The sequence below is a fragment of the Aethalodelphis obliquidens genome, unplaced genomic scaffold, assembly GCF_003676395.1.
Source record: "Aethalodelphis obliquidens isolate GAN/ISIS:26980383/991018 unplaced genomic scaffold, ASM367639v1 scaffold14, whole genome shotgun sequence".
In the NCBI taxonomy this organism is placed as follows: domain Eukaryota; kingdom Metazoa; phylum Chordata; class Mammalia; order Artiodactyla; family Delphinidae; genus Aethalodelphis; species Aethalodelphis obliquidens.
The window spans coordinates 32,925,133-32,940,046 of record NW_020837958.1 but is presented as its reverse complement, the minus strand read 5'-3'; the positions used below and the strand labels follow the sequence as shown (position 1 = coordinate 32,940,046).

General features: G+C 46.1%; 1 protein-coding gene across 1 annotated transcript in view; it reads left to right on the top strand.

Annotated features, from left to right (window-relative positions):
• The window catches only part of PARVA (parvin alpha), a 181,791-nt gene that overhangs the window by 85,516 nt on the left and 81,361 nt on the right, over positions 1-14,914 (top strand). Inside the window, exon 3 of the mRNA XM_027115356.1 lies at positions 14,765-14,854. Coding sequence (XP_026971157.1) covers positions 14,765-14,854 — 90 coding nt within the window. The remainder of the gene's footprint in view (positions 1-14,764; positions 14,855-14,914) is intronic.

Here is a 14,914-nt window from a genome sequence, read left to right as displayed (position 1 = left end):
ACTAGGCACACACTGGGAAAGGTGGGGAAGGGTGGGCTAACAGTTACTGATGCTCACTGAGGCATGTCCTACTATGCTGGGCATTTCATATGTGTTATGTCATCTAATATTCATTATAAAGCCGTGAGCTAAGAATTATGATTCCCATTTCAGAGGGGAAGAAAAGTTAAATAAGAGGCAGAGCTGGGATTTACTCAAGGTCTACCTTTCTCCAGAGCCCAGGCCAGCTCAAATTGCCTTGTCATGGTGGTATATCCCAGGCGGACTTCTACTTGGACGGATTCACTAAGGAATCTTTCCCGAGCCCTTCTGCAAACTTGCAGAACTCTGCTTTGCTTATGCTACAGTGGCTCCCCATTGCTTTCAGGAATAAATTCACACTTTGTATGTTCTGGCTCTTGGATTAAATCTCTAACACCTCACAGACTCATTCCTGTCCAGCAGTCTTCCTGAAAATGTGCTTGTCCTCATGTCTCCAGCTCTTTTAAATGTCTTGCTTCCTTTTCACCTGGTGAACTCCTACTTCTTGTTTAAGAAACAATTGAGGGCTTCCCTGGTGGCGCAGTGGTTGAGAGTCCGCCTGCCGATGCAGGGGACACGGGTTCGTGCCCCGGTCCGGGAAGATCCCACGTGCCGCGGAGCGGCTGGGCCTGTGAGCCATGGCTGCTAGGCCTGTGCGTCTGGAGCCTGTGCTCCGCAACGGGAGAGGCCACAATAGTGAGAGGCCCGCGTACCGCAAAAAAAAAAAAAAAGAAAAGAAAGAAACAATTGAAGCATCTCCTTTGAGAAGCCCTCCCTGACTTCCACCTCCAGATGGGTTAAGTGATGCTGTTTTGGCTCCCCTAAGGGACTGTGCCGGACTCTGCGTCTGGGTCTTATTCCTCCCTTTGACCCCAGACCCAGCACAGTGCCTGGCCCAGGGAAGTTGCTCAGCAATACTGTTCAATGTATACTTAAACAAATGAATGAATGTGTGGAACCAGCTATCCTATGCTTACATGGATAAAATGCTATCTTCTTGGAAATGGTCTGTACGGTTTCTTGTGGCCTCTGTCACTCTCTGCTTCCGTTGAACATGTTTATTTTTGTCCATAAGTTAAATTATGCTCTGGGCCTGGAAGATGCAATGGGCATGAGGCTCCCAGTGCATCACCTCGCACGTAGTCAAGACTCAATAATTATCCGTGGAATTGAATCAAATGGAAGGTTGTACAAAAGGAAGTTACAGTGCAAGTGTCGGGCAGGCAATCACAACACCAGACAGAGAGCTTAAGCATCTCTGATTTACTATAATTTCTTTTAATAGGTTCTCTATACAGAATTGCTGTCAACATGGATTGTTGGTTTAGGGGAAAAAAACAACAGGGAGCTGCAATAACTCTTGTGATGCACAGCTACCCACAGCATTTTGCCGCTGCTTCCAGGGCAATGGTCATAGATTTCTGCTCTGGGATAGGACTTAGTCATAATGCTGAGGAGGCCCAGATGATAAGCAAAAATGCTTCTACCTGAAGGTCTCGGACCCGCTGGCCTTCTCTGCTCCCTCCTTTGCTGCCTCCAGTTCCTTATCCTTCTCTTCTTAAAGCCCAGACCCACCCGAGATTCCTGTCTGGCTGTGACATAGAAGGTGGAGCTGTCATTTGGCTGTGGGACTCTGCTGGAAGGGGCGCTGCTCGGGACCCAGCGTGGCCGCACTGTGCATTCACTCCAGAAATACGCGTGAAGCACCCGTGGTGTGGCGTGTGCTGGCCGTGCAGCGGTGGGCAAGGCTTAGTCCTCTTGGCATATTCGAAATAGTGGAGGAGACCGGGGTTCTTCAGATACGCGCACGGATGGGTAATTATAAACCGTGCTAAGTGGGATGGAGAGAAGAGCAGAGATCCGTCCATGGAAGAGTCTGGTGCCGCCTTCTCCATGAAGCCCTCCTTGGTCCCTTCTGGCAGTGCAAGCCTAGCCTGGTCTCCCTCATCGCCTGGAGCCAGGCCTGTGCTGGCCCTCAGCCCATGAAGACTCTGGTGTATGTGACTGCACGCTGCTAGGGCAAGGGTTCGTTCTTCTCTAGAATAGCGTGTGGCATACAGCAGGTGCTCAATCAGTACTTAAGACTGGGAGGAAGGGCATGAGCACATTTTACAGGGCCCCATTCCATCAGATAAAAGCGTCATAGACTTCCCTCAGCACCATGATCATAATGGTGTGACGATGAACTAGTTCCAAAACTTCAGCTCCGTCCCGAAAAGAGGGCATCTCTCCTCCAGAAAGGGTGGAGAGGATGAATAATGAATGGAAACCTTCAGCACATGGCCTGTGTAGCATTTCAGCACAGGGTACATCCTTTCCCCTGCCCCCTAGAAGTTTCCTTGGGATGGCCTCGTGCTCTGATGGAAGCAACCTGCCCAGCAGCAGTACCGGCCTCCTCTCAGGGCAGACCTGAGCCGGGTCAGGGGCAGAGCTCGCTTCCAGCTCAGTCTGAATCTCCAGTGTGGGCATGTCACAGTCGGGACTAAGGGAATGTTTATTTTGAATGGCACTGGTCTAGTGTCATAATAAGAAGAATGGAATTCTGCAGCCCATCCATTCTGGTTTGCTTCTTCCTTGGAGAACAAGAATGTGTTCCCCTCCCAGATATGTTGCCAAAAATGTACCCTCTTAACTCCTTCCCAGTCTCCTAAGAATTGTCTCCTAGGGGAAGGGGTGGCAGATCCTGGCCCCCAAATCCCTGGGTGAGCGCGGCAGATGCTTTTGCACTGAACACAGAAGCCCCAGTCACCTCCTGTTTCAGCCCAGCCTGGTAGACGGTTTGGTGCACACAGAGGGCTCCCCCCTTAATCTGGCACCTCCACTTTTCTGTCCCAGGGCTCTAGCTTCAGAAGCCCCCTCAGTCCACACCCAGCGTGGCCTGGAAGTGCTGAGAGTAGCACCCAGGCGTCACCTCAGTAATAGGGAAGTGTCCTGGGGACACTGTGTACGGTTCCTCAGCCCCATGGGGGTTGCGACTCAGTTGCCCACAGGTCACAGGCTCAGTAACGTGTGCCCCCTTTACTGGCTCCTCTATGTCTCTGCATCTCTCTCCTCACCCCTCACTCCTTTCCCTGGGATTTCTTCCCACTTGCAAATGACTTCAAACTAAGACACCTGGGGACAGGAGACGGCTAACCGGTAGAATCATCTTCTAGGGAACTTTTCAGGGAAATCTCCTAAACTTTCTGAACTTTAGCTTCCTCATCCATGAAAGAGAGCAAATAGCCTGTGGCCTGACCCTCGCGTCGATCTGTCATCTGGTTCCCCAGAGACCCCACATTCTGCACTTGCTGGTCCCGGTGCCTGAGCGCCCCTCCCCCTCCCCCCTGCAAAGCTGGCGAATGACTCAACCCTCCAGACTAAGCTGCCTCCCCCCAGGACTGGAAACCACCTAAATGTCCAATAGTTATGGAATGGTTAAGTAAACATAAGTGCGTACCTTCAGCACAGATTGAGAAAGCCAGTTAAAGGGATATTCTTGATGGCATGAGGAAATATAATGAGATTATCTGATACTATAAAAGCAGGCCATAGAACTACCCGGTACTGTGTACCCAATATGTGTGTGTGTGTGTGTGTGTGTGTGTGTGTACAACATAGAAAAGCTTAAGAAAATATAACATTATCTCTAAGCAGTAGGATTATTTTCTCAGTTTTTTAATATTTTCAAAGTTCTCTTAAATGAGCATGTTTTTCTTTTCTAGCCAGAAATAAGTCAACCTGTTATTTAAAACAAAAACACTCCTCAAATGTCACTTCCCTTTTAATCTGTCCTCATAGAAACTGAGCCTCCATAGAGTGACCAGACAACCTGTAGGGCTCAGCATACACAAGATTATTCCCCATGGAACTTTCTCCTGGTTTTACATGGGAATGTAGAAGTGACCATGTTTTAGACGTTTTCGTATTAAAAAAAAAAAACATTGTTACATAAAACTGGGACAACATACAGTGTAGTGTTGAGGATATGAACTCTGGAGCCAGCTGGCCTAGTATCAAATCTGGTTTCCACTTTCTAGCTGTGTGGCCTTGCTCAAGTTACATAACCTCTCTGGGCCCCTCATCTGTAAAATGGGGATAATCATAGTACCTGCTCACTGGATTGTTGGGAAGATTAAATGAGTTGATATATGCTTTTTTAAAAAAGGTGCCACATCTACATGCATGGTACAAAGGAAGTGCAGCACAAGTATGTGTTCTCTCACAGACATCATCATCATCGTCCATTCAAGAGAGAGTTTCCCCCAACAGTGCTCCTTCAGGATAAACCACTGACTGACCTTCAGACAAATCCAGAATTAGCCCACCAGTGAACTGATCCAAACCAGACACAGCAATGCCATGATCACTCACTGGCCACACCCCTACCCAGAGCCCTTGTTTCAACGGAGGCCACTTGGGAATTCCAGTGGACTGGTACTTGATGTGGCACTTATTAAGCAGCGTTGGGCCACTGCAAAAATAAAGGACTGGCTTCTTCAGGATTAATAAATAAGAAGGATATAGATATGAAGGTCAAAGAGCCACAGAGAACGAAATGAAGAAACTTGACTCCAGTGATACACAGAGATAAAAGCAAGTGAGGTGCAGAGGCTGCCCTGGGTGCCTGGAGCCCTACTGGCCTTCCCATGGCCTCTGCATATCCCATGTGTTCCTCTGTTGCTCCCTCCAACTTAGAAGGATGCTCTGCTCTCAGAACTTGGTTCAGGACTGCATGGAGGACCTTATCATATTGCATTGCAGTTTGTGTGTACATCTTCCCCCTCCTCCCCCAACTAAAGCATCCTCTGAGCACTTACTGAGTGTGTAGCAGGTGCCTGGCACTGTACTGGTCTCTCGAGGCCACCACAGGTAGCTGCTCTTCAGGGATCTACCGACCCCAGAAGGGAAGTACTTGTTTGTCGTTGTATTCACAACTCCTGGCCCAGCCCCTGGCACCAGAGATGCCCACACATGCTTATGAATGAAAGAGATAAGCAGTGCCAGTTCCACCCTAGCTGTCCTGGGTCGCTCATTGTACCCACACTTCACATGTAATTAGCCAACATACCAGGTCAATGTCTATAGTCTCCCCAAGGCTGTTACCAGTGCTTAGGGCACATGGATGCACACAGATGCACACGTGTGCACAACAGCTTGGTGTTCTCCGTTATAAACTCCCAGGATGGCATACCCACACTACTTGCTGCTGAAGTAAGAGCAGACCTTTAAAATCAAGAAAATGGTTCTGGTTCTAGATCTAAAGAGATAATGGACATGGCTTGGCAAAAGAGAAAGAATGGTGATGTATTTGATGCTGGGCCCTCTGTGCCTGTGCACTGTTTTAAATTCCCATAACTTACTTGAGACCTCACCAGTGTTTCAATTCAGACAGTTTCAACTCCCCAGAGCTAGCCAATAGTCCATCCATCTCCCTCCGTGCTTACTTGTAATTGGAGGACAACTGAATCATGTGGTTGGCTGAACAACGAATTAATGTCCAGGGGCCATTTGCCTGGCAGCCTTCCAACTCTGCAGAGATTATAAAACTGACCAAAACCAAGATGCTGGTGGAAACTCTAAGACTCAGGACTCTAGATCCCCCTGTCAGCTCCCATCACAACACCAGCCTCTAAGTTCCCTTTTCTGGCTGTACTCCAAGGGATGTCAGACTCTGGTGACTAAGAGCTGTGTCAAGTAGAGGGGAGCGTGGGGAGACCCTGGCAGTCTGCTGAGGCCACTACGAGCTGGCTCCCATGTTTACCTGATGCTTTATGTTAAGGCTGCTGAAATAAGTATCCTTTTAGTTAAAAGCAGTAAAACTCCTCTGGTTTAAGGGCTGGGATGGTGGGGGTTGGGATTTTGCATTTCCTTTTGACAATCTCACCTAGAAGAAACGTGAACCCACATGTGGTAGGCAGGGGTGAGTATTGAGAACAGAACCCCTTAACCAAGGGTCCCTTAACTAAGAAACCTGTTATAGGCAGGATAATGGCCTCCCAAAGAAATCCATATCCCAATCCCTGGAATCTGTGAATATGTTAGCTTACATGGCAAAGGGAAATGAAGGTTGCAGGTAGAATTATGGCTGCTCATCAGCTGACTCTAAAATAGGGAGGTTGTCCCGGATTATCCAAGTGGCCCAGTGTAGTCATAGTGTACTTAAAAGTGGAAGAGAAAGGCAGAAGAAGAGGTCAGAGTAGTGCAATGTGAAAAGGATTTTCACCCCCCATTGCTGGCTTTGAAGATGGAGGAAGGGGGCCACAAGCCAAGGAATGCAGGTGGCCTCCAGAAGCCAGAAAAGGCAAGAAAATGGATTCTCCCGCAGAGCCTCCAGAAAAGAACATGCCCTGCCAATGCCTTGATTTCAGCCCAGTGAGACCCATGTTGGACTTCTAACCTACCAAACCATCAGGGTAATAAATCTGTGTTGTTTTCAGCCACCAAGTGTGTGGTGATTTGTTACTACAGCAATAGAAAACTAATACCAAAGCCCATGATGTAAAGGCCCCATCAGGGACAATGGATAGATAGAGTTTCCAGAGCAGTTCCGGAGAAAACATTAAAGACACCTTCAGTGACGGTTATGCTCGCGGGACAGACCTCTTCTTGGGAAAGCAGAAATGACCTTGCCCAGCATCCTTAAGTTATGAGGAAGCTCTGTCTTCTCATCTCAGCCCTGGAAACAAAGCAAAAAACCAGGCACTTTCTTCCTGGAAACAAGTTCTCACTTGGGAATGAGTACAGCTTGCACTGTAGGGCTTTGAAATGGTCTCTGTGCTTTGCCTCCCGTGCAAATGCTTCTATAGGGCTCAGCTAATGTTGGATAAATTACCACTCTCTCCTTGGTGATGGGAAGAAACATATGTCTCTTAAAATCATGGATTTCCCCCCAGTGAACACTCTATGTGGTTGGAAAAATAGCAAATTTGGGTTGATTTTTTTAATAGACTGTTTTTATAATACTTTTGGATTTACAGGAAAAATGCAAAGGTAGTACAGAGAGTTCCCATATGCCTATGCCCAGTTTCCCCTCTTATTAACATCTTACATTAGTATGGTACATTCATTATAATTCAGGAACCTATATTGATATATTATTATTAACTAAAGTCCATAGTTTATTCAGATTTCTTCAGTTTTTACCTAATGTCCTTCTTCTGTTCCAGGATACCGTTATCACCCTTAGCCATCACATCTTCTTAGGCTCCTCTTGGCTGTTACATTTTCTCAGACTTTCCTTGTTTTTAATGACCTTTTCACAAAATTTAACTCAAAATGATCACAGACCTAAGTATAGAACATAATGTATAAAATTTACAGAAGAAAACATAGCAAATCTATGTGATTTAGGGGTTTGGCAATGAGTTTTTACATATGACAGCGAAAGGACAATCCATGAAAGAAAAGTTGATGTTGGACCTCATTAAAATTTCTACTCTGTGAAAGATATTGTTAAGAAAATGAAAAGTGTGTGGTCTGTATCTAGATTAACTTTTGCAGATGGACGTCCAGTTCTAGCACCATTTGTTAGTACAACTATCCTTTCTGCATTGAATTGCCTTTGCTCCTTTGTCAAAGATCAGTTGACTGTATTTGTGTGGGTTTGTTTCTGGGTTCTTTATTCTGTTCCATTGATCTATGTGTCTACTCTTTTGCCAGTATCATGCTGTCTTGATTACTGTAGCATCATGGTAAGTCTTGAAGTCTGGTAGTGTCAGTCCTCCAACTTTGTTCTTCTTTAATATTGTGTTGTCCACTCTGGGTCTTTGCCTTTCTGTGTAAACTTTAGAATCGGTTTGTCGATATCCACAAAATAGCTTGCTGTGACTCTGACTAGGATTACCTTGAATCTATAGGTGAACTTGGAAAGAATTGACATCTTTATACTATGTCTTATAATCCATGAACACTGACTATCTCTCCATTTATCTAGATCTTCTTTGATTTCTTTCATCAGAGTTTTGTAATTTTCTGTATATCAACCCTGTGTACATTCTGTTAGATTTATATCTTAGTGTTGCTTTTTTGGGTGCTACTATAAATGATATTGTGTATTAATTTCTAATTTTAATCAGTTATTGCCAGTATATAGGAAAATAATTGACTTGTGTATATTAACCTTCTATCCTGCCACCTTGTCATAATTACTAACTGGTTCTAAGAGTATGGATTTTTTCTGTTTCATTTTGTTTTGGTCAATTCTTTGGGATTTTCTACATAGTTAATCATGGTATCTACAAACAAAGATGGTTTTATTTCTTCCTTCCCAATTTGTATACCTTTTATTTCCGTCTCCTGTATTATTGTAGTAGCTAGAATTTTTAGTATGATTTTTTTGTTTAGTTTTGTTTTTGTTTTTGTTTTTTGCGGTACGCGGGCCTCTCACTGTTGTGGCCTCTCCCGTTGAGGAGCACAGGCTCCGGACACGCAGGCTCAGCAGCCATGGCTCACGGGCCCAGCCGCTCCACAGCATGTGGGATCTTCCCGGACCGGGGCACGAACCCATGTCCCCTGCATCAGCAGGCGGACTCTCAACCACTGCGCCACCAGGGAAGCCCTTTAGTATGATTTTGAATAGGTGTGGTGAGAAGAGACATCTTTGCCTTGTTCCCAATCTTAGGGTATAAGTATTCCAGTTTCTCACCATTAAGTATGTTAGCTATAGTTTTTTGGTAGATGTTCTTTCAGGTTGATTTTTCATATAGAGAAAAATTGTTGGGATTTGCCGACCAGACAGTGTAGTTGTCTCTAGCTGCAAGAACTTCTGGGGGTGGCCCTTGAGCCATTTAGAAATTAAGGGAGCTTGAGTATCTTTTAGGAGGGCCAGAAATTAATCATTGGAGTCCTGATAAGGATCTAGAGCAGCCTACGTATCTCACTGGGGCCCACTTGCACTGAAAGAGAAAACATCTTGCTTATCTTCTTGCCCTCCCTCAGTATGTTGTTTGGGGTTTTCATCTGTAGACACGGGGAGCATGGTCCAGGGCATGCGGGGGAACAGATGAATTCACAGCCCTTGACACTCTGGACCTCACCTAATTATTTGCCCCTTGTTCTTCCCCGCATTTCCCCTGTGTGCGCCCTGCATTCCTGGTGCTCAGGCATAATCACGACTCTCTCAACACCTGCCCTGTTGGTCCACACTTTGCTGTTTATACACAAGATGTGCTTTTTGTGGGGCACCTGTGTTGGGTGAAAATTTAAGTTTTTCAAAGTCCAGCTCAGCTGTCCCCCTTTCTGGGAATCCTTCCCAGTCTTCCACATCCAAAGTTATCCTTGTTCCCCCCGAGCTCCCACAGCCATCTAGTTACATGTCTCTCACCCCTGAGTGCAACATACTGCCCATTGTGTTTTTCTGTGCCTACCTCTCCCACCACCTGTGAACAGATTGAGGCAAACTCATGTCAGATCCCCAAACCCTTATCCCCAGTGCTGACACAAGGTCTGCTTCAGAGGAGGTACCTGGTAATGTTTATTGGTTGAAGGAATGAAATTACTGGCCTTCCATAAATAGACCCTTTTGTACTCTTAGAAACCTCTCTCCATTCTTCTCACCATACTTGTTTTCTGCCTAGTGTTCACTGAGCACCTGTATATATATTCTGGAGTGTAAGAGATGCCTGCAGCTATTCTGTTTCTCGTGGAAAAAAAGGAAAGGGAAATTACTATTCATCGTATCCATCAACTTTATAATCCTGGTGTTCCATGTACTAGTTAGGTACCTAGAGGCACAGGAGGCAGAGTGTATACTGGAACAAAATTAAGGTTCTTTCAGCAGAGAAAAAACAAAATCAGTATTGGAGAGGAAATCAATAGTGTCAGCTATACCCTTGGGTTTTTTTTGTTTGTTTGTTTGTTTTCGTGTTGTTTTTTTTTTTTTTTTGATGTGGACCATTTTTAAGGTCTTTATTGAATTTGTTACAATATTGTTTCTGGTTTTATGTTTTGTTTTTTTTATGTTTCGGTTTTTTGGCCGCAAGGCCTGTGGGATCTTAGCTCCCCGACCAGGGATCAAACCCACACCCCCTGCATTGGAAGACAAAGTCTTAACCACTGGACTGCCAGGGAAGTCCCTATACTCTTGTTTTATACAGAATTGTTTTAATACCGAACTTCAGAGAGGTTAAGTCACTAACATAAGGTCCCATGGCTGATAAAAATAGAAGTAGGATTCAAATCTAGCTCTTTCAGACTCCAAAGCCCATCCGTGTACTTTTTCTGCTGCACAGCTGGGTGCGGAGTCAGACTGTGTTTCCCAGAAAAGCCATGCCCCCTCTCTCATGGTGAGCACTTCAGGAGTTGAGGCAATCGCCCTGCTCTCCCAAGCCCGGCCTTCAGCTGGGCATTTAATCTGTTTATTAAGTTATGACTAATGGCGCCACGAGACACTGAGGGCTGCACATTCAGACCTAGTTTTAGATTGTTAGAGGAGGTTCGAGGGATAAACATCATATTCATATTCTATGCCGAGGAAATTCAATTGCAGCCCTTTCTCTTTCAGAGCACAAGGATGGCGAGGGGCTTCTGCTGGGTCCTGCTTTGGTTTAATAGAAATGAAACCTCCAAAGCACGCGGGCTGTTTTGGGAATGTGGCCACTAATGCAGCCCCATGGGGCGGGGGCCAGGCCTGAACCGGGCAGTTTGCATATTCACTTTTACAAACAGTTGGCTCCGATTCAGCAGTTAATGGGATGGGAATGATGTTCCTGTACCAAATCATTTCCTGAAAAAAAAAAAAACATTTCCAATTGCAAACATATCTCAGCCTTTCTTCTCGGGTTTGTTTTGTCTCTGTGAGTGAATTAAAGAGGCAGGGCAGAGGGGAGTGTTTCTGACTGGGAATTTTTCATCTGAAAACATTTTTAACAATGATCTACACAGAAAAAGAGATCCCGTGCAGACCCACCTTTATATTTGGCTGCAAATATTGCATTTCTAGTCACATGTTAGAGGTGTAAATATCTCTATATTCACAAATTGGCTCTGGCTGTACAACAGTCTTGGGACAGAGGCAGCTTTTGTCTCTTTACAAAATGTATGCTGGAAGGCCTCCCCGGTGGCGCAGTGGTTGAGAGTCCGCCTGCCGATGCAGGGGACACGGGTTCGTACCCCGGTCCGGGAAGATCCCACATGCCGCGGAGCGGCTGGGCCCGTGAGCCATGGCCGCTGAGCCTGTGCGTCCGGAGCCTGTGCTCCGCAACGGGAGAGGCCGCGACAGTGAGAGGCCCGCATACCACAGAAAAAAAAAAAAATGTATGCTGGAAATGCTGCCCTGGAAATGTGCCCACACACGCACACACAGGGTCAGGACCAAATATAATTTTTTCCCCGAAGGACAGGCTGAAATCCTTCTTTACATCCTATACACTGCTTTGCTAAATTGTGCTTTGGCTTACAACCTGTGCAGTGGGAGGGTGGTCTTAACAGTTTTTTTCATTTATTCAACAAATGGTTCTTGAGTGCTTACCATTTTAAGTAATAATAGCAAATAATTGCATAGCTCTTACCAGGTACCAGACCCTCTTCTAAGTGCTTTACATATATTAACTCATTTAATCTTCTCAACAACCCTAGGAGGTAGGCAATATTATTATCATCCCCATTTGCAGATAAGGAAACTGAGGTATAAGAGGTTGATGAACTTGCCCAAGGTCACATAGCTAGTAAGTGATAGAGCCTGGATTTGACTCTAGGCAGTCTGGCTCCTCTTCGGAGACTCATAACAAACAAAAGAGAAAAAGTGCCAGTCTTCCCACGGCTTACATTCTGTTAAGGGGGGGATAGCTAACAAACGTGGAAATGATAGTTATTTCAGATCATGATGAGTGCTGTGGAGAAAATACAATACAAGAGGGAGGCAGGGGGCTAATCAGAGGGTCCTGTAGGTCTTAGGAAGGAGTTAGGGTTTTATTCTGAGTTTGATGGGAAGCCACAGGAAGGCTTAAAGCTGGAGAAAGCTGTTTACATCTTTATAGATCATTCTGATTGTGCTATAGGAAGTAGACGGGGGCGGGGACAGTGCATCAGAAAGCAGTGGGCTGGTTAGAAGGTGGTTCTGGTTATTTAGGTGAAAGATAATGGGGACCTGCGCCAGGACGATGGTGGGGAGGCTGGTGAGAAGTGGTTGGAATAGGGTCTAGGGTCCTGTTTTGGAGGTGGAGCCCACAAAACTTGCCGATGTATTGGCTGCAAACGGTGAGGAAAAGAAGTGAAGGGTGATTCCTCAGATTCTGGCTTGAACCCTTATGCAAATGGTAGTGCCGTTTACCGAGGAGGATAAGAGTAGGGGACGAACAGGTCTTGATATAGTGTTGCTGTGGTGGGGGTGAGGATGCTGAAATTCACGAGTTCTGTTTTGGACGTGTAACTTTGAGATCTCCACCCATAGACGTAAGAGGAGACATTGAGTCCAGAGCTCAGGGTCAGGCCTAGGCTGGAGGTTCTGTTTGGTTTTGTTTGTTTGTTTCTGGGTCTTCTTTTAATAACGGCTTGACTTCTGTTTTCACAACCCAGTGATGCTGGGTAAAATAAAACCAATAGAGAATAAATGAGGTCAAAGCCTGGTTGCTTTTGGACATGAAAAATATCAGGAAGATGCTTCATTTTTATCCTATCCCTGATTCTGTTGCCTTGAATTCAGTTTTAGATAATTACATCTTATTAATTTAAAAAAATATATAATAAAGCATACATCAGGCTGGAGATTTAAACACGGGCATCATCAGCATTTGGGTCTATGGGATTACCTAGGACGGCGCCGTCCAACTGAATCTCCCGTGAGGAAGTCTACAGTGTGGTACCACTTGCCCCATGTGGGCCATCGAGCGTCCAGTGTGGTACCAGTGTGGTACCACTTGCCCCATGTGGGCCATCGAGTGTGGTACCACTTGCCCCATGTGGGCCATCGAGCGCTTGAAATGTGACAGGCGCAACTAAGAAACGGAATTTTTAATTCATTTAAACGTCAGTAGCCACATGTGGTTAATGGCTACTGTATTGGACAGCACAGACCTGGCCGGGGGTGGTGACGGGGGGCGGTCACGGGAAGGAGTCATAGATGGCAGCGAGAGCTAGTCTCTTCAATGGCCAGTAAACCCAGTCTCACACCCACACTGGAACGTGACTTTATTTCCACTGCCCGTTGCTTGCGTCGCAGTGCTTGTTAAGTAGTGGAAATCTGGCTTCTTTGTAAGAAACAGCCTGGAAAGGAAAGCAAACTGCTAGTCCTAGGAGGAGCGCTAGGAGACATTATAGAGTCTAACAGGAAGCAGTTGTTCTTCTCTGGAAAGCACGTGCAATCCTATACCTGTAGAATCACTTAAGCCTTGAAGGTGTCACTTAACACTTTTCGGTTATGTTTTATGGGGGTGGGGGGAATTATATAGAGCGGTGGGTGTCTGTGGATTTGGAGATTCAAGATGGTCACTGGCTGATATCCCATATGAATGTCAAGATCCCACAGCAACGGGACTAAATACCAGCTTCATAATGCGAGTTGTGTCCTTTAGGGCAGAGTGGGTTTCACTCCCTTTCTTAGGCAATCGCGTTCCCTGTCCAGCTGCAACAATCAGTGAGTTTGCTAATATGAAAGAACTCTGTAAGCAACTGCCTTGTGCTTAAGAGTTCTTGCAAGTATATGCTGGCGATCCGTGAGGCCATAGTCAACAAACATAAATAAAATGGAAAGATGGGACATTGCTTTTACTAAAGGTTGATCGCAGCTGCCGTATCAGCTCTTTGAGAACCCTTTGGTGATCAATGCTTTCAGAGAAAATGGTCATTCTGTGCTTAATTGGTGCAAAGTAATTACTCAAACTGGAATTGAGTAGAGGTGAGGGGATTTGAGCCGCTGCTTTTAGGAGAGGTAAAAATCCAAGGTAAGTGCTCAGCAAGGGTCCATCACACAACTGGTTTTGTGGTAGGGATTTTTATTTTTTACTAAGACTTCATGTGAGGGTTCAGTGCATGGAGGGAGCAGGCTGGAAGTCTTTAGTGGTCATGGACCTCTTGTTATTTTTCTTGAGAACAGTGGAATCATAGATTTCTAAGATTTGGGAAATAAGAAAAAAACTTACTGGTCATCCTGTCCAGGTCTTCATGTTCAGCTGAGGGAATGGGCCTGGAGAGGTGAGGTGCCTGGCCACAGGGCCCATGATTCGTTACAGCTGAAGGGACAGGTCCAGAGCCCAGGGAGAGGCCAGAATGAGGTACTCTTAAGCAGCAGCTGGGGCCAGGTGAAGGAGGGAGGCGGGATAATCAGAAAAATACTCAGGGAAGCAGAATCGGGAGAGAAGTCAGAGGAGGATTGAACGGAGGATGGAAATGATCTACAACATAAATGTAGCCTCAACGTGGGGACCTCGTTCATCCAGTCAACAAAGAGTTGTCAGGTGCACCTGCACTAGATGGCAAGCCCTGGAAGGAGGGACAGGCAGGAGGCAATGGCAGAGACTTAAGGAAAGCTGCAGTGCCCACCTCCCTTCTGTTTATCCCGAGATCATTTCTGAAAGGAGGCAGATTTCTGTGCCCTATTTCTCCAGGAAAGCAAGTGAGGTGACGGTCAGAAGAGGTGAGATGAAGGGGACGGTTTGGTCCTTTTAGCAAGGAGAGGCAGGAATCGGATGCAGGCTGAGTCACAGCTATAGGCTCACCTTGGTGCTTTTATTTCTCGATCCACATTGATACGGAACATGACTGTTATACGAGCCCCACCCCTTGTTGTCTGTGGGCTACAGTGTGACTCTGTGCTTCCTTCTTGCAGTGTCAGAGCTTCAGGAGGAGGGCATGAACGCCATCAACCTGCCCCTCAGCCCCATCCCCTTCGAGCTGGACCCTGAGGACACAATGCTGGGTAATGGGGTCTCTTGTTCTCCGGGTTAGCCTAATGCCTTCAGGTGGGACCACCCCGCTG